Source organism: Gracilinanus agilis, chromosome 3, assembly GCF_016433145.1.
Source record: "Gracilinanus agilis isolate LMUSP501 chromosome 3, AgileGrace, whole genome shotgun sequence".
NCBI classification, from domain to species: Eukaryota; Metazoa; Chordata; class Mammalia; order Didelphimorphia; family Didelphidae; genus Gracilinanus; species Gracilinanus agilis.
This window is the reverse complement of record NC_058132.1, coordinates 181,131,557-181,154,695: the sequence shown is the minus strand read 5'-3', so window position 1 is coordinate 181,154,695 and position 23,139 is coordinate 181,131,557. Positions and strand designations below refer to the sequence as shown.

Sequence of the window (23,139 nt, the reverse complement as noted above, 5' to 3'; positions counted from 1 at the left end):
TATATATATATATATATATATATATATATATATATATATATATATATATATATAAAATAAACTCCATGCTCCTGGAGACAGAACTGGAAGCATGAACTAAAAGATCTTCAGTGTCCTTTATTTCCTATCAACTAAACTGTCTTTATCAGATTATCTGGAGATGATAAATAGATCTTGAGAAGGTGGGTGGCAGTAGCCTTTGGAGGTTTGAGCTTACTCTAGTAAGTGGCTCTCCAATTCGCTTGCTTAGTATTAAGTAGTGGTGCTTAAGTTTTTGATTAAGTTAAAAGTTGCTGGTTGATAGACAAACAAAGTTTGATTCACTCTTCACAGTATCCTGGAGCAGGATGTGGTTGACAGAATCATAAGCTTCAGACAGGTGAGGAAGGAAGAGGATTGGATAAAGATAATTGCATTTTAGCAGTTAAGAGACCATTGCTAATCTAGCATAGAGTAGTTTTAATGAAGTGGTGAGGTAGGAAGATGGACTGCATAAAACTGAGAAGTGAGAAAAAAGGAGTGATGAGTTTAAAGGACTATTTCTAGGAGTGTGTAGAGAAGAGATACAGGACATCAGTGAATGGCCAGGTAAAGGGAAAGATTTTTAAGGAAAAAGGACACCTCCTTATGTTTCTTTCTAATGGTCAATCAATGAATCAGCCACAAGCATTTATTAAGCATCTTCTAGAAGATAATAAAGGAGGAAAGATTGGGGATGAGACAAAAAGAGGAACTGCTCAATGGCAACATCTAGAAGATCTGGGGTCAGGAACACCAAGAGAATGGTTAGCAAGGAAAAGTCACTCTTCATTAGAACCTGGGAGAAGGAAGGAGAAACTTGCAAAATATATAGAATGGTTTCCAGATATGAAATGGTGGGGGAAGGGAACTTTCACTGGACATGCTTTATTTTCTCAGAAAAATGGGTGGTTATGTCCTCTAAGGAGAGAGGAATAGGGTAGTAAAGGAGGTCTGGAGAGTAAAAGAATTGGAGTAATCACTATGAAAAGTGTGATATAAAGGCAATCAGGAAAGAATAAAAGGAAGAGATTTGTTTTTTTGGGGGGGGGGGATAGGACCTATGATTTGACTGGCACGATGTACTAGTAAGGAAACTTCCAGTAAACACCTGCTCTGCAATTTATAGTCATAAAGATCTGCCTGAAGAGGACATAAGAACCTATTATGCTAGGTTAAGTTATTTTTTTACACTATTATGTCATTTGATCCCCACAACAACTTTGCAAGGTTGGTAATATTATCTTTGTTCTATAGTTGAGGAAACTGAGACAAATAAAAGTTTTAGTAATTTCCCTAGGGTCACATAGGTAGTGAGTATTTGAAGGGTGTGAGATTTAAATTTAGGTTTTATACTAAACATGAGAGTTATAAAGTAATATTGTGGTTGCTGATTTTAAAATATTATAGCTTAAGTCAAAATGACTATTAGCACCTTTATTTACAAAGAGGTGGAAAGAATGAAAGTGAAAAAATGTAAAGAGAGATGTTCTAACAAGCCCATCAACCCTTCTCTGATGAAGTCAGGCTCGGCCCCAGGAGGGGCTTCCCCAACTCCCTTGTCTTCAGTTGGATTTCCTGGTAATTCTCAGTCAGAAGTCCCAGTGGTGTCTTCAGCTAGAGTTCCACCAATGTAGCCTCCTCCAAAGCAAAGGCTGGAATCTCAGCCACTCACCCAGCAAGCCCAAGCAGGATCCAGGGAAAAAGTCTCCTCCAAGTCAAGGCAAGGATCTCAGCCATGCACTCTAAACTTCAGGAAAGGAATCTCTGAAACCAATCTCTCCAAACACCAGGAAGCAATGAATACTGGACCATGCTGATCTCTTCTTTTATGCTTCTTTTTCCATGTCACTCCCTGTCACTACCCCTTCTTCACAAAAACCAATGGCCTCTTTCAATTTGCCTAGCACTACCCAAGGTGGCTGGGCAATGGCCTTTGGAGGTATGAGCTTACTCTATTAAGTGACTTGTGAACTCTCATGTTTAATGGTAAGTAGGAGTACTTTTAAGTTCTTGATTTGATTAGCTAAAAATAGACAAGGGGAGAGTTGCTAATCCTATCTTCACATACCCCCTGTGATTATTTGGGAGACTAGTCTCCCCAATGAATCATTTAACATAACTAGCTTATATCTCTAAAGATCTTCTAGCTAAAGGTGCATATGATATTGCACTTTCTAAGAAGAAACTACAATAGTTGGAGATAAGAGGGAAATAGAAGAGAGAGAACAAAACCAGTGTTTGCTAGGTGCATTGACAAAAAGCCAATTAGTGGGCAATCCCCTTTGGCATAAGAGTTTACATTTAGAATAAATGTGTTCAACCCACTTCAGTTCAATCAATTACGTCCCAAAGTTCATTCTGGATCTTCTGATGCAGTGTAAGTTTCTGTATGGCACTTTCTCCAAATAGTTCACTTTCTTGATTCAAGGAGTCACTGAGCTTCTTTTCCTGAAATTTCTCTCAAAAAGATTTTAAATCTTAGATTTTATGAAAATTATACAATCCACCCTGAGGAGGGTGTTGACAAATACCCAACTCAACTCAGGATACATGATTGAGTTATGGAGTATATGAGTCAAATGCCAAAAGAAAAACCAAATCATGAGAAAAAAGGAAAATGTAGAAGAAAAAACTAAATTTTGGGAGAAAAATTCAATTCAAAACCATAATCAAAATATCATTCTTAGAAAGGTCAAGTGACTTGTGTATGATCCTTGAATAATTGTATGTGCATTATGAGTTAGAGGCAGGATTTGAATTCAGGTCTTCCTGAATAAATGGCTACCTTATTTTCTCCATATATTACAACATTCTTCTCTTCATATATATGTAATCTATATAATATTCTATATTTTTCTTTGTCTAATGATGTAACAGGATTCTTCAACTATCAACATTCTTGAAGAATTATCCAATACAGGAAGCAAAAGTAAACCTAATGCTACTATTCAAAAGGAAAACTGTGGTGAATCATGTGCAGGTCAAACTAAAATGATACGAGAAGAAAAACATTTTATGTGTAGTAAGTAACCTTTGAAATAAGCACTTGTAAATTGCTGAATTTTTTGTCATGAATGAAAATATTGGTCCTGTTTGTAGGCTAATTCTGGGTAATTTAATCTATATTCTGCCTGCCTATCTTAATCCTATGGCCTTACCAATTAAATTTTATGGACTTCAACAAATATGCATGACTTGATATTTATGCAAATTAATGGGGACTAGTCTGCTTATTCCTGATCTATCGACCAGATAAAATTCTTCCTGGGCCATAAAGTGAACAAATAGGCAACATGGGAAAAAACAACAACCATATAAACAAATATTCATTTCTTGTCAATACCATACAAGACCATTTCCTACTTGGGGGCTAAAGGATGCAGAAAAAAGATCTTCTTCTTCTCTTATCATTACATTTTTTAAGCAGAGGTTGAGAAACCATTTTTCAAAGATTTTGCTTTAACAAAACATTAAGTAACTCAGATTCAATTAGATTTTATGAAGTGAAATGACTAAAAATAAATTACGATAGCAATTATTCCTCACATTTATATAGTACTTTCCAGTTTTCAAAACTATTTTTATATATTATCTTATTTGAGCTTTATGGAAACCTTTTAAAGTGGGTAGGGAAGGAAGGCATTGCTATCCTTATTGAAAATCTCAGGGAACATATTTCGGAATGTTGTGACTTCTTCAAGGTTACTCAACTAATAAGTGGAAAAACCGATACTCAGACCCAGGTCCATCTTCATATTCAGTGCTCTTTGCATCCCCAGTATCTGACATAAAGTAAACACTTAATAAAATGCCTGTTAAATGACTTTCTACTCTAACACGAACTTCAACAAATTAGAAAGTGGTTACCAAATCCTTTGAATAACAAGAATTTCTCATCACTTTTATGAGAAAGGGAGTGAGGTAAAACAAACAGCAAACAAACAACTTGATTGCAATATTATATACAACAAAACAACTTCCAAGATATATTCTGGTCTTGATAAGGAGTCAGACCAATTTCTTACTTTTTCAATATTTGCAACCATATGTAATGGGAATTGGTAACTTCTATCTTCTGGTTTAAATTTTAAGGATAACGTATATATAGAAATTAATTTTTTTCAAGTTGCTAGAGTATCTTTTATAGAAGAGTTTTTAAATAAGGGTTAAAGTAAAAAGAATTAACAGGAAAAATAACTATCCCAAGATATTATACTCTATTTGTATTAACCAAGGTTTTACTGATTTCATATTTACCTCAAATTCATGAAATTCAAAATTTTTCTTTTCAGTCTAATAGTTTCTTTACTGTAATAAAAATTCTCAATAATTTTATCATGCTTTAAGGGAATTTGCAGAGTTCCATTGTTTCCTATACAAGAAACACCAAAAAACTGCTCAGAAATATGATGGATGAACAGCAAGCTTCTTTGGATTATTTATCTAATCAGGTGCTGATTTATTTTCTTTGTTGGGGATGTCTACTTTTTAAATTTTAGTTGGAGTTTACAATTTTCATGGGCTTGATATAAAATTTAAAATTTAATGTTTCCTCAAAGTAGCAAGGCATACAAATCTATAATATGTGCTTATAAAATACAGAAATTTAGGTGTAATAACCTGTATGACAAAGGCATAAGAATCTGAAGAACTCAGAGGCAACAGGAAGTATATTGAAATATAAATTTACTTAAATGTATTTTTTCCCATTTTTTGGATATATAGGTGAACGAACTTATGAATAGAATCCTTCTTTTGAATACCGAAGTTTTTAGAAAACATTTGGATCCCTTTCCTCATAGACCAGTTCAGGCACATGGTAAGACTTTGCCTTTTTTGCCATTTAATATCTTTTAGAAGTGCCACAGATAAAGTAATGGCATTTCTTTATTTTTAGAATAATATCAGATCCTTGTTGCCTAATAGAGTGTGAGGGAGTAACACCTGCTGCCTTTGTCTTCTGGTCATGATGCTATTTCTGCAGATTATCACCCTATTTGCCTCATGTGGCAATTGTTTCTGCTAGATTATACCAGGAATGAAATCTCTGCCACTAATCTTCAAAATTTCTCTTTGTTTCTAGCATCCAACTTCAGCTAGAATAATTAGCTGAAACAATAGCGGTTTTTTTTCTTGTTGAATAAACTGTCACTCTCAGTTTAAACCCTATGGGCTTTACACCTTTAACAAGCTTTGAATTTCTCTGATCATTATCTTCGTTTCTACTGAAATGTAACATTAAATTGTGCAATATTTGTATCCCCAGTACCTGGAATAGTGTTAGTGCTTAAAAATTATTTGTTAATTAATCTGTTTTGTGGTATCAGAAAAAGAGAAAGATTCACTTCGAATCTATTTGCCTATTGCTACTTAGATTGACAGTCCTAAGAGGGGTATTGTTGGGGAGGCTTGAAGAAATATAAAATAAATAGTGATAAATATTTCTTATTAAATTTTCAAAATTGAGAGAGGAGAAAGGAGAGAGATGATTTTAGGAAAAGTATTGAAATAAAGATTAATACTCATCTATAATTCTCTAGTAATGCTTGTTTATTTTTTTACCACTTGGAAAGTGATGAGGATTTGCCTCTTCTCCTTATTCTTTATCTTTCCTTGATTTTCAGAGCTGAGATGTTTTTATTGTCGGTGATTAAAAATTATTATCATTTTCCTGAAAAGAAATTCCCATGTAAATTCTTTTATTCTCATTTGTTCATCTTAATGTGTTAAGATACATCTTTCTAAAAATGGCAAAACTAGAACTCTTTTTAATTATTCTTTAGGTTTGGATTGCACTGATATTAAAGATACAATTGGCACTGTAACAAAAACTCCAAGTGGTTTATATATAATACACCCAGAAGGTTCCAGTTACCCTTTTGAGGTAAGAGTCTTCTTTCACATGTAGTATAAGATAGAGGGTAAGCATAGAGGTAAAATGTGTGATTCTGGTGGTGTAGGGAGCTTCTTGTAAGGAATTTCCTCTACTTGTTCACATTGGAATTCTCTGAAACTTATAGTCTCAGAGTTGCCAAGAGCACTGGAAAGTCAAATTATTTCACAGGGTTACAGTATATCTTAGAGGGGAGGATGGATTTCAAGGCTGGTACTCTACTATACTGATTCTCAAAATAAGTAAAAAAATAAGTAGATTCAGAGTTCTAATTCAATATATATTTGATTAATTTATTTCTTAAAACCCTCACCTTCTGTCTTAGAATAAATACTGTATATTTGTTCCAAGGCAGAAGAGAGGTAAGGGCTAGGCAATAGGGGTTAAATGAATTTCCCAGGGTTACACAGCTAGGAAGTGGCTGAGGCCGGGTTTGAACCTAGGACCTCCCATCTCTAGGCCTGACTGTCAATCCACTGAGCCACCCAGCTGCCCCTTAATTCAATATATTTTTATAATATAATCCTTCAACATTTCTTAGTGTATCTATAAGAATTCTGGTTTTAGTTGTATTGGTTTGTAGGATTCCAGCTTTAATGGTTAAATAAAACATATGCTTTTTTAAAAAATAAGAGATTTTTTTACAGTTTTTGTTTCAAAGGTCATGGTTTAGAATAAATCAATTTGTTTCAGGATCTTACTTTGTCACTATAGCAGTAAGGAATATTTTACTGATGTGAAAATATAACACGGTAAGCTCAGGTCTAGAACTCACTAATGGATAATACTTTTGATTTTCCTTCATTATGATCTCAAATCTTTTTGGAAGTTAAAAATGAGAAAGCAACCAATAAAATCATTTTTAGTAGTAGGGAAGATAGAGGAAAAACAATCTATTTCTGGTTCAGTTTGCATGTAATGAACTACTCAAGAAAATCCAAGTCCTGTCTTTGAAAAATATCTAATATTAAATATATAATAAGCATTCATGCATGTTTACTTTTTTCATTCATTCATTTATTCATATAGGGTATTAAGATTTGCTAAATACTTTAAATACATTATCTAATGTAGACCTTACTACCTATCTTCCAGGGCTGTTATAAGGATACAATGTGGTAATATTTGCAAAGTACTTAGCATTTCTTGCTAGCTATTCATCTTTGTTGCTGAACAGAGCTGGAGAAAATCACATAGCCATGCTAACTAGGTCATTACAAATTCATGATGAAATCTCAACTTGACTCTTACAGAATTACAGCAATTGTAATTTGCCTAATCGATTTTACTTCTCATTTGCCAGAGCAGCTATGCCAAAACTTTTAATTCCCCTCTAACTTCCTATGGCAATCCCTCCTCACCACCTGCTCTCCACCATTTTGCTTCAGACTTCACTGAAAAAGGCTATTTTCTGAGAGCTCCTTCTTATTTTACTCCTCTTCATCTCACATCTTCCTTGACTCTCTCCTCATTCATCTGTCTCACATGAAGAGTTGGCCTTACTCCTTGCCAAGATAAACCTCCTGAGGTACCCTTAATACCATCCTATTTTATCTTTTTCAAAAGATTGTCTCTTTTCACATTCCTGCTTTCTCCAATCTTTGCCTGCTTACCAACTGTCTATAAGCTCATGTCATCACTAACCTAAAGAAAGAAAAACAAAACCCCTCACATGATTTAATAATCCCTGATAGCTATGAACCTACAGCTCTTCCCCTTTCATGGCTAATTTTTTTGAGAAAACCAGCTACTATGGTGGCCTATAATTCCTCTCTGTCTCTTAACCCTTTACAATCCTGCTTCTGATCTCAAAATTCAATTGAAACAGTTCTCTACAAAGTTACCAGTAATTTCTTATTTACTAAATCCAACACCCTCTCCTTAATTCTTATCTTTTTTGACCTTCCTGTAGCCTCTTTTGCGGCTGGATACTCTCTAATTTCTGGGTTTTCGTGACATTATTTCCTTCTTACCTAGATGATTGCTCCTTTACAGTTTACTGGATTTTAACTGGATCCAGTTAATGCCCACTAATGGTAATAAGGTAAAAGGTTTATCTTCTCCCTCTAAATTATTTAACTTCAAGATCTCATTAATTCTCATGAGTTCAGTTATCATTTCTAAGCTGGTGATTACTACATGTATTTATCTAATGAACCCTAACCTTTTTGAGCTCCAATTTTACATCTCCAGCTGCTTCTTGGATATTTTGAATTGGGTATCCCTTAGACAACTCAGCATATCCCAAATAGAACTCATTATCTTTCCTCCTAAGCCTTCTCCTCTTCCCATTTTCCTATTATTGCATATTTTCCTATCATTCTCCCAGTTACCAGGCTTACAACCTAGGTGTTATTCTTGATTCCTCACCTGTACTCACCCCTACACTTTGTTGCCAAGTTTGCCATTTCTACACTTATGGTAGTAGCCTTCATCACCACAAGACAATATTGTCACAACAGACAGCCTTATCCACTGGTCTTCCTGCTTCAATTCTCTCTCCAACCCAATCCATCCTCCACTCAACTGTCAAACTGATGTTTTGTAAGGAAAAGGTCTGATCACACCATCCCTTTACTCTATAAACTCCAGTGGCTCTTCATTAGCTCCAGGATCAAATAGAAAAACTTCTGTTTCACTTTTAAAGCCCTTTACAATGTGGCTTCTTCCTGGCTTTCTAATCTTCTTGCCCTTTATTCCTCTTCAGCATATTCTGCAATGTAGTGCTGCTGGCCTTTTTTGCTCTTCCTTACATTTGATGACCCATCTCTCAAATTTTTGCCTTTTCCCTGGATATTCCCCAAGTACTTGGAATGTTCTCCCTTTGCGATAAGAAAGTCTCTTGACTTCAATAGCTTCATTCAAAACTGTTCATATCCCACCTTTTGCAGGAATTTCATTCATCATTTTCATTCCTGCCACTCTGAGGGGCAGCTGGGTGGCACAGTGGCACAATAGAATCCCAGAAGCCAGGAAGACTTATTTTCCTGAGTTAAAAACCTAGTCTAAGACATTTAATATCTTTGTATCCTAGACTGGTCACTTAACCCTGTTTGACTCATCTGTAAAATAAATCAGAAAAGAAATGACAAAACATTCCCCTATCTTTGTCAAGAAAACCTTCTAAGATTATATTTTATTTATACTCTATATATCTTGTATATTCAATTTTTTTGTTTGAATGTGAGCTCATTAAAGTCAGGGCTGTATTTTCCTTTCTTTGTACCCCTAGTGCTTAGTACAATGTGTGACTCATAGTATGACCTTGATGAATTTTTGTTGACTGAGTTCCTGCATTTAGGTAGTTTGTTCTCTGTATTTACAGATAGATAATCAGTCCCTGGGTTTGTACTCAAAGTCTTTATAGGGTTATTCTTTATAAGCTGTACTCAAAGCCCTGATAGTTTTGAAAGGGTTTTAGTTGATCCTGCCAGAATTTCCATAGTCTTCAATAGCCCAGTCACTGCTAACCATATATAAAATACATAAGACAAATTTTGTATTGCTGAGAAAGTCATAAAAATACATAAATGCATGAATTAAAACTAGTTAGTATTTTGATTTTTAATAAGTTTTTATTATGTTACCAGTTTCTTTACATTAAATATATTATTTGTAAAGACATTTAGTCATAATACCCTGCTGTCATACAAATATATTAGACTGAAAAATAAATTTCAGTTAAAAGTGGGTTTTAAAAATATGAAGATGGAAAAAAATATAGTGCAATGACATGTTGCTAAAATTTTCTGAAATCTTTTTATTTTAGGTAATGTGTGACATGGATTACAGAGGAGGTGGCTGGACCGTGATACAGAAAAGAATTAGTGGAGTAATTGATTTCCAAAGGCTCTGGTGTGATTATCTGGATGGCTTTGGTGATCTGTTAGGTACAAATCTTGCATATTTATCCCTCTTAATTTTGGTCATTTTTAGGTCATTTCTATAGAAAAAGCCTCTGTTGGTCAGAATTTTGCTGACGTAGGTCATATTCCCAGTGAACTTGGTTATTAGTATTGATAATAATGATGAGATTGGGAATAACTAGGAGTCTATTTAGTGCTTTATAGTTTTCCAAGTGCTTTTCTCTTATTAACTCATTTTATGCTTCCAACAACTCTGTGTGAAAGATACTACTACTATTATAATCTGTTTTACAGATGAAGAAACAGAGGTACAGATAAATTAAGTGACTCACCAGTGATTACATAAGTAAATATTCAACGTAGGATTAAGAATTCAAAGCTTTCTTGACTCCAAATTTAATGTTCTTTCTACTATTTTTGGGAGTATTTGAAATTCTTCTAAAATGCTTCTTAAAATAAAATATCCTTTGGGACTTAGAAATTTTTATTTGGAATAAGATTTTACTAGAATTCTAATATAATTATTTCTAACATCTATGTTGCATAGTTTTCTATACACTTCTAAAAGATTAACCTATGCTTATAGGCAAGTAAAATAGAGAATTATTATGGCTGTAAGGAATTAAAATTAAGGGTTTGACTAAAATATGTGAGAATTCTAAAATAATATGGTGGTCACCGATTTAAAATATTATAGCTCAAGTCAAAATGACTTTTAATAGCTTTATTTACAAAAGAGTGGAAAGAGTGAAAGTAGAGAAATAGAAAAAGAGGGTACAGAAGATGTCTACTCTATCACATATTGCTCTGGTGCTCAGCTCAGCCTGGCAGGGCTTGTTAATCCTTGACTGAGGACCCGGAGTTTCACCAATATGACCTCTTCCAACAAGAGAAGGTCTCTCTGAAACTAATCTCTCTCTAGACACCAGGAAAGGAAGGTCAGTTATGCACTCACCCAAGAGGTAGTCCAAGTCCCAAGTCACCTCCAAGAGGCAGATCATCAGTTGAAGATGACTACCAAAGATGACTACCGAAGATGACAAATATCTCCAGAGGCCTGCTTGCAGAAGACTCTCTCCAGCTGAAGAAGTTTAGGGCTTTTATAGTGACTTCTTTTCTCTTCCTCTCTTCACAGGGGCCAATCACAGCTTCCAAACTGCCTAGTACTGCCCAGGGGGGCAGTGTCTGTGGGATCCACTTCTCACCCTCTGAAGGTGTTAACTCTTATCAAAGGCTTCACAAGTTTCTGACTGATTGAGTTATCCATTTTAGCAAATGACTTGTGAATACTCTTACTTAGTGTTGAGGTCTGGAGTTATCACTCACTTTAGCAAGTGACTTACAAACTCCCTTACTTAATGTCTGGTGAGGTACTAAGTAGGGGTACAAAAAGAAAGTGAGTCACACTTCACAATACCCCCTGTGATTCTTTGGGGAGACTAGTCTCCCCAGTGAATCATTTAACATAACCAGCTTATATCTCTAAAGATCTTTTAGCTAAAGGTGCATATAATAATATTGTACTTTATAAGAGGAAACTACAATAGTTAGAGTTAAGAGGGAAATAGAAGAGAGAGCGCAAAACCAATGCTTGCTAAATGCATGGACAAAAAGCCAGTTAGGGGGCAGTCCTCTCTGGCATAAGTTTACATTCAGAATAAATGTATTCAAATCCCTTCAGTTCAATCAATTACATTCCAAAGTTCATTCTGGATCTTCTGATGCAGTGGAGGTTTCTTTATGACACTTTCTCCAGACAGTTCTTTTTCTTGATTCAAGGAGTTATCAAGCTTCTTTTCCTGAAATGTTTTCTCAGCATTTTTTTTAAATATTGGATTTTATGAAAATTATACAAGGCACTGATGATACTATCAAAACTCAAATAGACCAGTGATCTCATCAATGTAGATGTTCTCCAATTATACAGATTACAACTCATCCATGTTTGTTATCCCATGCAATGGAATATCCTATATATTGCCTCCTATAAATTTGATACAAGGATCTAACCAATATGCTGGAGCCTTTCTCAATTTCTCTTGACATCTTCACAAAGCCAGTGAAACACATAGCCTCTTGTATATTGCTCTCATGATATGACCAAATCAACTTCTTTTTCAGTGATATATTTCTATGCTAATGTATCATTAAATGTGGTTCTTATTCATAGTTTTTTATGTGTTATCTTTTGCAGCCTAATCACTCCCACCATGCATGTCTCCATTGCCACTTTACTGATTATTGTTGTTGAGTTGTTTGACTCTTCATGACCCCATTTGGAGTTTTCTTGGCAAAGATATTGCAGTGATTCACCATTTCCTTCTTCTGCTCACTTTACAGATGAGGAAACAGGTTTAAGTGACTTGCCCAGGGTCACATAGCTATCATCTGAAATGAGATTTGAACTCAAGAGAATGAGTCTTCCTGATCCCAGGACTAGCTTTCTTTCCATTGTGCCACTTAGCTGCTTTGTCTTAAATGATATTCATTTCCAATTCTTCAGAATCTATTATTATTACATGACATGCAGCTAGCTATATAACAACATTAGTAGAATATTGGAATTAAAAAAGATAGGGGCTTTGTTTCTGGGAGTAGTTTAGGATCATTAAAAGAATTTTGCAATTTCCAAAAAAAATCCAACCTGCTTTTTCTCTCCTTTATGATTTTGGAATTGTCTTACCCATTTGCAGTGTTGGTCTAAGATATATTGATTAATAGAAGAGCTTGATACATTGCCCATTTGAACCTATGTCACAATCTGGGCACTCCTCATTTTTTCCTGTGTAGATAATTAGATCAAATACTTTTGATTAGCTATGTATCCCCTCCAAAGGTTCTGCAATATTTTAGTGATTAATAAAACAGCATGATGATTCATCTACAAATAGGCCATCCAAAGGACTTTTACCATTCATAAGGAATTTCTCTTTAACTTCAGTTAAATTCTAAATATCTTGCACAACAAAGTAAAGTCCTTTCATGAGTTTATGTCTTTCTGTTTAATTATCTGATATTAATGATCAGAGAATCATCGAAGTTCTTTTTACATATCTTTAATGGAATTGTGAATAATTTTATGTATGCTTGGGAGACACCTTGTTAGAATTGAGATTTTAAGGGTATTCTCCCTACCAAATAAAATAAAAAAAATAGCAAATAATGATTGCAGTGGAATATTTTAATGCTTTAAAACCTGTCACTTGTGTTGGGATAATATTATAGATTGTGGAGAAATATCGCTTATAAATGTCTTTACTCCCTCTTAACTTTATAATTGGTTAATTTATTTATTTAGAATATTTTTCCATGGTTACTTGATTCATGATTTTTCCCACCCCTCTTCCCTCCCCCTCCTGGAGCTAATAAGCAATTCCACTGGGTTATACATGTATCATCTAACATTATAATTCTGAATGTCCTCTATGCATGTATAAATTGTCATAAAATTTCTCTCCATTTGAGAAAGTAGACTAGGTTACTAATTGTTTATATTCACCTGGTTGACTTCTTTTGGTCTTAATAAGGTCTAAGATTTTTTTCCCCCAGGGTTTTGATATCTTCTGTTTAATTTTCCCTGGAAAAAAACCCTGGAAAAAATCACATGGTTTGGTCTCTCACTAAGTCTTCTTTATATTGATTTTATTTACCCGTCCTTGCTTCTCTTTGTTTTATGAGGTGGTGCTGCTCATAATTTACAATCTTTCTCAAATGTTTTTTACAAATTAGTTTTTATTCTAAACTAGTATTGCCCTTAGCTGCTTGGCAAGAAAGTAATTTATTTGCCAGAGCACTTTTTAGTCTCTGTTGGTCTCCTTGTTATGACAATTATTTAATTGGTGTCCATGTCCTTTCCACTATCTTTATTCCATTTTTCATCATCAGTACTTTTTCCTTGAGATCAGAATGTAATTGTTCGAACTGCATGACATATCTTTTTAAAAAAATAATTGAGAAGAAAAGTCTGGTTTCAAGAACAAAGAAGCTCTTTTGCTCTCTTTTAGATTGCTTGCATATTATGAATTCATTGAACGTTTTTTTTTTTTCAGCTCTCCATTTTTTTCCTGTTCGAGCAAGTTTATTTTCATAAGTTAAGAGAAATGAAGTCTGTTAGATCCTAAAGCCTATCACATACCCTTGAATTGGTACTTAATATTGTCCCAACCATTTTTTTCTAGAGTTTCACTAGAAACCTGGCTCCAATTCTGTGCTGTACCCTTTAAGTGCTTCCTTTTTGGAAACATACCTTATCAGTCCTGGAGTACGTTCTAGAGTCTCCAGTGCTGCCCAAGAGATTATGTAGGTTGAGTATATGCAGCATACTAAATATAGTCATTAACATCTTTCTGATTTCTAGATAACATCTAGAACACAAGTCCACGTGGGGCTTTAGTGTTTTGTAGGCAAGGAATTGTCAACAATTCTGAATTCCTCTTTCTCCTACCCCCAACTCTGCCTGGTACCTATCAGCATATCTTTAGTTTAGGGAGTAACATAATTTCAGAATGTGAGTATAGGCATACTGGGTATACAAACCATAGCCCTGAGGGTACATTGGAGGTACCACAGAGGATCCCTGGGATTCTAAGTCAGAGTTCAATGGTGGGTATTGTCTTGTCCTTAGATGAAAGAAACTTTTGGTGAGACTATCCATTTATACTTTGGAAAGAGAAGAAATAGTCATTCTGACCTGATCTAGGAATTTGATACTGTATCTTAGAGATCTGAAAAACCTGTTGTTTAGTAATTCTAGAAATGCCTACCTCCAACCTTTGAACTCTATAGTTCTATTTCTGATCCCATGATCACCAATGTGAGCTATTATTTTTTGTTTCTTAGATCTTCTAGATGGATCACACCAAAAAAAACATTTAAGAAACCATAGGATAATAAGACAGAGAACACCCATATTTGAACTAAACACTTTCAGGAATACTTGAGGCAACTTGGCTTGGAGATGAGGCATACTATGTATAACTGTGTAAATGAATTTATTATTATCATACTGATGTGGTCTAGGAAAATATTAAAGTAACTTCTATTGTCCTTTGGGATTTTAATTTATATTTGTTCCTGAGGCAAAATATTGATAACTAAATCAAGTTAAAAATTAAAATAATTATATGGACAATTTAAATTAAAAATTAACATTTGGGCAAAGATTCCCTCTTTCTCAACTGACTTTTTGACATAAAGCCTCTTGGCTTCTGCCAGTTGAGATATAAAATGGTCAAGAAGTAGTTAATTTTGGGGGCAGCTAGATAGCTTAGTGGATAGAGAGAGAGACTTGGAGATGGGAGGTCTTAGTTTCAAAAATGACTTTTGATCATTAGCTGTGTGGCCCTGGGGATGTCACTAACTCTAATTGCCTAGCCCTTACTATGGAACTCATACTTAGTATTGATTCTAAGATTCTAAGGGTTTATATATGTTATATATTGTATATATAAAATTATATACATATATGGGTTATAAAAAAGAAATGGTTAATTTTTGCTTTCTATAATCTAAAACCAAGTATTTTCTCTCTACAGGAGAATTTTGGCTAGGATTAAAAAAAATATTTTATGTCGTAAATCAGAAAAACACCAGTTTTTTGCTATTGGTGATGCTAGAATCTGAAGATGGCATATTTGCTTATGCATCATATGAAAACTTTTGGCTAGAAGATGAAACAAACTTTTTTAAGATACACTTAGGACGTTATTCAGGAAATGCAGGTAAAACTATCTTTCTTAAAATTATTCCAGTAAATCAAAATATAACATAAAACTTAATGAAGGTTAATATATATATGTATATATGTTATTATGTGGTATTAATTGTAATAGATTTCTCAGTGACTGGTGGTAGAATGGTTTGGAAATTTTTTAAAAAGTGTCTATTTTTAGTTTTGATACTCTAGATTTGAGGGAATAATAATACGTTAAGTATTATTATTATAATGTATGTCTTTCAGTTTTCAAAGTGCTTTCACTGAATAGAGCAGAGTAGGTATTATTATACTAATTTTACATATGAGAAAACTGAAATTCAGAGAGATTGAAATCACATGTTTAGTAAAGATATGAGGCCAGAAATCAGGTCTTTTAACTCCAAGTCTTTCATTCTTTATAGCTCTTTCTACTATACCAAGCTACTTATGATAGTTTACATGTATGCTGGATTTTTAAAAACTCCAAATATGTTATTAAATTAATTTTCAGGGAAATTAAATTGAGATACGTTTTTATCTTAGAAAATGGATTTTCTGTGCCATTCAAATACTGAAGTAGCATATAATTTGTGATTCTGTGTGTTTGGTGTCCTAGAAGTGAAATAAACCATAAGTAAAAATGACACAGATGACATTAGAAGTATGTCCATAATTTGTGCAAGATTTTTTCAGCACGCTAGCTTTTAATTTGATAATAATATGATATTCCCCCTAAACAAATATGATTTTATGGATGATTTGAGTTGATTTTTCACCAGCAGTCATATATTTGGTTATCCATTGATACTCCCTTATTTGGGACATCCTTATAATCATTCCACACCTTTGTAACATAGATAATATTGGAGGTAACTCATCCATGTGGAATTGGGAACCCTGACCTTGGTCTCATGAGTATTCTACTCTAATGATTTCATATAACAATAATGATGAAAACATGAATCTCCTTGTACCTCAATTGTCTCATCTGTAAAATGTCTCCTAAGGTCTCTTCTAGCTTTAAATTTATGAGTCAACAGGGTGATTTTGCAGCCAAAAAAGATAATGTAATTTTAGCCTCAATTAAGAGAGGCAAAGAATATAGGACTAGAAGAACAAGACCCATTACCTTTCTCTCTGCCCTGTTCAGTTCATATATGAAACACAGAATTCAGTTCTCACCACAGTTTTTAAAAATTGCTAATCTGGAGACAATCTAGAAGAGGCTAGATGTCGAGAGGTCCCAATTTCACTCCATGGCTGAAGTAATTAAATATATTTAGCCTAGAGAATAGAAGTTATGGAATTAGAGAAATGCAGGGCAAGTTAGGTAGCTATCTTCAAGCTGGAAGGTCCGTCATATGGAAGAGAATTTAGGCTCATTCTGCTTGATTCTAGAGGGTATAACTTGGGACAATGAATAGAAATTTAAGAGAACTAGATTTATGTGGAATTGGAATTGGCTGACTTGGAAGATGGTGTATTTCCCTGTCATTTGAGGCCTTTATAAAAAATCTGAACAACCATTTATCAGTTATGTTGTAGAAGTGATACTTGTTCAGTCTCAAGTTGTAGTAGAACTCTGAAATTCCTTCCAGACTCTAACATTCTGTTAAATATGAGACAGGGAAATAGTGGAATTTTAGGAGACATTTGTATACTCATGATAATTGAAATCAGGGAAATACATATGATTGGCAAAAGGATAAATATAAATGGTATAGAAGAAGACCAAAGAAAGACAATTTGGGGTACCCACAAGAAAAGTTAGGGCAGCTACTTGAGAGAGAGTTATTTAATAGCCCCACCACAGCATAACTGTAAGAAACATTGTCGGCTGTTCAATATTGCTTAAATGCTGGAAAACAATCAAGGAGGATGCTAAGAAAAAAATTTGGCAATCAAAATAATTGGAATTGTAATGACAATTATGCCATATAAAATATGACATAAAATTATTACATGATGAGAAAAGAAAAAATATGAAAAATTCAGAGAAACATTATAAGATTTATATGAAATAAGGTGGAGCAAAGTAAGCAGAACCAGTATGACAATATGCATAATATTGGTAAGTTATAATAATGTAAACAAAACTGCCAACAGAAGGCAATGATATTATTAATTGTGATAACCAATCTTTGCCATAGAGAACCGCTGAAGAGATCCATTTTTCTTCTCTTAGTAAAAAGATAGGGTACTTTAGATATGAAAAGTAGTACTATATACAGTCAAACATGGTCCCTGTGATAGTGTGTTTGCATAAATGATTTTTGGTGTTATGAGAATTTTCGGTGGAAGTGGTAGAAATGTGGTTAAAAGGGAAATGATTGTGATATGAAATAAAATGTAATAAGAAATAAAAAAGAACATTTAAAAAGTCACTAGTGACCTTTGTGACAGCATTATCAATAGAGTCATAAGGGACATTAGCAAAATTATAAAGGTAGAAAAAATGGTGTTGGAATGTTAGAAATATAGGAGGATAACTTGAGGGAATTGCAGTGTGAAAAAGTATATATATACATGCATTCATTATGTATGTATGTCCTTTTAGGATAGTGGAGTTCTGAGCCTATCTGTAGGTATAAGAAAAAGATCTAGTAGATATAGACTGAATGTGAGAGTATGGTTCAAGATCCACATAGCTGAGTTCCAAAAGAGATTAAGCAGGTGTTATAAAATAAATAGATATTGTAGATGGAGAGGAGAGTAAGCCTAAACTGGATACTACCACTGGTAAATGTGAGACAACAGTGATAGCCCAGATGGGTGGCAAGGGCAAGATCAACTGAGGCTTGCCCTAGCTAGATAATATGACGCCTCTCTCCTTTATAGCAGTACCCAGGTAGGATCTTTCAGGTCTATGGATGATATCCCTTCAGGTCCCACCTGGGGTTGATTGATAGTGTATAATGGGCTCTATTAGCTTGGTAATGGTTTGTCCCTGACTGTGTATCTCCCTTCCCAGAGAAGCTATAAATAACCACTTCAGGAAGGTACTTAAAAGGCTTTGACTGTATTTAACAAAGATGGGGCATTGGGATTGGATAGAGGGATTGGGAAACTCTATCTACTTTGATGATAATAAACCCTCAGATCTATAGGCAAGTATTGAGTCAGGATGGTTAACTCCTCTGGTTCAGCCCGGCCACAGCCAAACCAGAGTAGGCAAACTGCTGCTTGATGTTTCAGCTTCTTCTTCTTTGCTAGATGGTATGCCTAAACAGTCTTTGGGATATCCACCCCTTTCCACCCTCTTCTTCTTCTCTTGCCCACTTCCCGGATCCCTCCCGGGCCTTGGGAAACCTAGATAGCTAAGATGATTGATTTCCTAATATCTAGGGGCAGTAGAATCAGAAGAGTGACGGTCTGGGTACAGGTTGATAATGTTATCAGGAACAAGACAGGAGGATCTTGCAAGGTTGAGCCCAGCAAGTCTCAATCCCAAAAAGACCAGGATCCATAGATCTCCAGATAAAGGGAAGGAAAGGAACCCTAAGCCAGGGCTGCCAGGGTGTTTTATACCCCCCTGGGCCAACTGCTCTCTCCCCTGACCTCACAGCCCTCTGGGAACATTCCGATATCCAATGGACCTACCTGTCAATCAACAGTGTGGACTCCTGGCTCCCAGGGTTTCAATATAACACAGGTTAGAAATCAAGGGTACAGGTAAGGAGGTTTAACAGTAAAAATGTTTAAGGTAAAAGCCTTCCTTTTGTCTGTAACCAACTCATCATAGTGAAAAGTGAAAAATGCATTCATTCTAATTCAGGTACTTGTACATAGTCAATAATAATGATTGATTGATTTGGAATTTAAAAAAGTTTTCTGAAAAATGATGGCAGTTTTACACATAACAGTTTCATACTCATATTATCTGATTTAGTGTTTACATAGTCTAAATTCCAGCTATCATCTTTTTGATATCTTTTAGAGCTGGATAGATAGACAATTTTAGCAAGATGCTTAAATAATTCTGGAAGGCATTAATTTTCTTTTATATAATGCCACCTGAACAGACACTGATATATGAAGTATGACAAATAAGGATTATATTATAATTTTCCATCAGTTTTTGCCTTTAAAGTATTCATTAAATTACAATAGCAAAGCAGTATGAAAATAATCAACCATATTAATAAGACACATTTTCATCTTTAGTCACCGTCGGTCTGTTTTATTTAGGTGATGCATTCCGTGGTCTAAGAAAAGAAGATAATCAAAATGCAGTGCCTTTCAGCACCTCTGATGTTGATAATGATGGATGCCGTCCAGTATGCATGATTGGTGGTCAGTCGGTCAAGAGTTGTAGTCACTTTAATAATAAGACTGGTTGGTGGTTCAGTCAGTGTGGCTTAGCAAATCTTAATGGTGTTCATCAATACCCAGGAAAGTTACTCTCATCCGGAATTCACTGGGGCACATGGACTAAAAACAATTCATGGGTCAAAATTAAATCTGTTTCAATGAAAATACGAAGAACTTACAATCCTCTTTTCAAATAATTACCCATACAACAGTAATGTAATAGACATACTAGTTGTTCTGGATAAAGTATAATATTATCTTATTAAAATGTCTATTTCCATCCAAAAAAGTATAAGAGTTTACCTTTATATAGCACTTTTTGATATAAAAAGCACTTTTCTCAAAATAATCCTGGCAGTTAGATTGTGTAATAATTAGCATATACATTCTATGGATAAGGAAACCACAGCTCAGAAAGATTAAGAGACTTTCCAAAGGTTACTTAACTAATTAAGGATTATAGTGGGGACTTGACTTGAGATCTCCTGATTCCAAATCCAAGACCTTCAATTATGTAATATTAGCGAATGTCCAACTCTGCTTATTATGAATTTGAATCTACTCTTATGCCTCAACTTTTATAAGGCAAAAGTTTGGCCCAATGTAGGCTGTGACATCTTAATAGAAAAATTAGCAATATATAATTAACTCCTTTTAAAAAAGTTGTTCATCCTCCAACTAGCTTGTGCTACTGGATCCAGTGAATTTCTGGATTTTCCCACTTTGGTCTTCTTTAAATACTGAATTAGAACAAATAAGACTATTTTCAAAATAGAATAGGTCTTCAAAATAGCATTGGAGGGGAAAACATCTTCAAGGCAAGAATCATGTTTCTTTTTTCTTAGTGCCTCGTAAAGAGTTACATACAAAAATATTTATTGATTGAATAAATTACACGTTTAAATACTTGGAAGCAACTTTTCAAGTATCCCTAAAGACTTGATGGGGGCCAATTTATATAAAAATGATACATTAATTCGAATTCTTTGTTTATTCTGAAGGAATGTGTTTTAAAGAACCTCTACTAGGTGATAGTTTGAATCTTGTTAACCCACTTTGAACATTTGGAAATGATTAATTTATATTTCTTTAAAAAGTATTCTCCATTTCTCTCTCTTTACTAATCCAGACTAATTTTCCCACCCTCTTTCAGATATGATTATAGAAAATTGTGATTTTGAGTGAATATTTTCCTTGGCAGCAAAATATCTATAGCAAATTAACGTAACTTAATAAAAACATTGTGCTTATCTTTGTGGCTATCCTCTTATACAAGTTATTCAATGGATAGGTGGTTTCTGTTGAAAGGCTCTTGAGTAATAACTTGTTTGCCAATTAATACCTTAAAAAACATGTCTTTGAACACTGTCTATTTCTGTGTTAATCCCATATACTGATGTAAGAATAAGTTCCTCATTATTAATAAAATGTTATAAATATTTCTTTTAGTCATATCTACCTTTTATAACTATTGAAGCTTTTTCTAATGAATTTTTGGTTATATGACTGTATACTGTTCTCTCACTCTTGCCCCCCCTCAGTTTTTAAGAGGCTAGTATTACAGATAGCATGGGTTTCAAGGAAAGATAAATGAAAATTAAAATGTAGATTGTTGGTCAAAAGTGGTACTAGCTAGAAAAAAACCAAACCTCTCAGCTCGCCTATTAGTCAAGATGTGTAAGAAAGATTGCCCCTCATCAGAGAAGGTAAGAGTTGATAGGAAATTTTCATCTCTCATGGGAGAGGGCAGAAGCGAGCAAAGCATATTAAAGAAGAGCCAAATTTTAGTTGTTCTTTTTTTTTTTTTAAAGAATTTGGAGAAAGAGTGAGAAATGAGTTTAAAAATAGTTTGCTTACCCTAGAGTGAGAATTCAGTGGGTTATAGATAAAGGGAAATAAGTAGAAGTTAAAGGTTCTTAAATTAGTGATAGGGGTTGAGAAGAAGTAACTGAGGAATGGGCATGAGCATTTGGGTGTTGGTAGCAGTGGTGGGATGTTCATGCACAGAGAGGCAGGTATAGACACTGGGGATGAGTGGAAGAATTAGATAGGTGAGCCAGATAGGAAGTACAGGACAACCATATGGAAAACTAGCATGGGAATGAAAAGATGTTTTTGTTTATATACTAAGAGTTATTATAGGTTCACTGAAGGAATGAAAATAAAATGTAGAAATGTAAGTATACAGTTTACAAAGACAATTAAGATATAAACACTTACACAGTGAAGCCAGTATAGAAAAATTTCCCTCTCAGATGACGGGTCAAATTTGATCAATGGGAATTTTGTGATCCTTGTCTGATTTTTTTTAGCTCATACAGACAGTTTTGGAGTGCTTTATAAGCTCATGGACAATATGTGACTGACATAGAGGTAGAGATGGGGCATGTATGAGATGAAATAATAATATGAGCTATGCATTTTGAGATGAGAAGAATAAAGAGGGTTAGAATCTAAACTTGTGATCGCATCAACTTAATGAGTTCCTTGCAAGGAATACTTTTTCCCCTTAAGCCATTCCCTTTTGCCTTAGTATCAGTTCTAAGACAGAGTAGTGGCAGGGGCAAGGCCATCAGGGTTAAGCAACTTCATTGCCCAGGATCACATAGCCAGAAAGTGTCTGAAGCCAGATTTGAACCAGGTCTTCCCAAGTCCCAGTCTGGCTATCAATCCACCGCTGTTCCTAAGGAACTCTTAGTTCAGGTCAACATCTTTATAATTTTGCCTTAGCAAGTTGTCTTGAGCAGATTGAGATTTGTCCAGGGTCCCCTAGCCAGTATATAATAGAGTAGGATTTGAATCCAGGTCTTTCTGACTTCAGGTCTATACCTCTAAACATTACATCATGAGGTCTTGAGTGGAGTTAAGAGATAAACACTTAACTGATTTGGATTAGATGAGGTATATAGTGGAGTGCATAAGAACCTTAGGAAATAGAGAACAAAAAAAAGGTAAAATAGAAGAAAGAGATAAGGAGATGTCAGAAGGGAGCATCACTATGGTATATAAAGAATAAAAAAGATGAGGAATGGAACATGATTGAGGTTATATATGTCAAAGTCTGTCCAGTATTATTTGTGAATCAAAGGGAACATCTCCTGTCAGCTCCTCTGTATTTGTATGTATCCCACTATGTAGCCCTGCGTTGCATAAGTGTTCAGAAATTGGAGGGCAAGAGGAAGAATCTTTCATTCAGTAACATACATCTTTAAGGAATTGCTCTTTGACCCTATGCTACAGAGACTCTTGGTAGTGACCGACTGTTCTAAGAATAATGTCCCTCAAGTTGTAAAAAGGTTCATATTGCACATGCTTTCAATTCACATCAACAAAGGGAACTAGAAAATAAGTTT

At 34.5% G+C, this 23,139-nt stretch overlaps 1 protein-coding gene across 1 annotated transcript in view; it reads left to right on the top strand.

The window, feature by feature from the left end:
• ANGPTL5 (angiopoietin like 5) overlaps window positions 1-19,983 on the top strand; it is a 26,457-nt gene extending 6,474 nt beyond the window's left edge. Inside the window, exons 2-8 of the mRNA XM_044666250.1 lie at window positions 2,899-3,043; window positions 4,369-4,472; window positions 4,747-4,840; window positions 5,805-5,905; window positions 9,684-9,804; window positions 15,315-15,500; window positions 19,664-19,983. Coding sequence (XP_044522185.1) covers window positions 2,899-3,043; window positions 4,369-4,472; window positions 4,747-4,840; window positions 5,805-5,905; window positions 9,684-9,804; window positions 15,315-15,500; window positions 19,664-19,983 — 1,071 coding nt within the window. The remainder of the gene's footprint in view (window positions 1-2,898; window positions 3,044-4,368; window positions 4,473-4,746; window positions 4,841-5,804; window positions 5,906-9,683; window positions 9,805-15,314; window positions 15,501-19,663) is intronic.
• The last annotated feature ends 3,156 nt before the right edge of the window (window positions 19,984-23,139 follow it).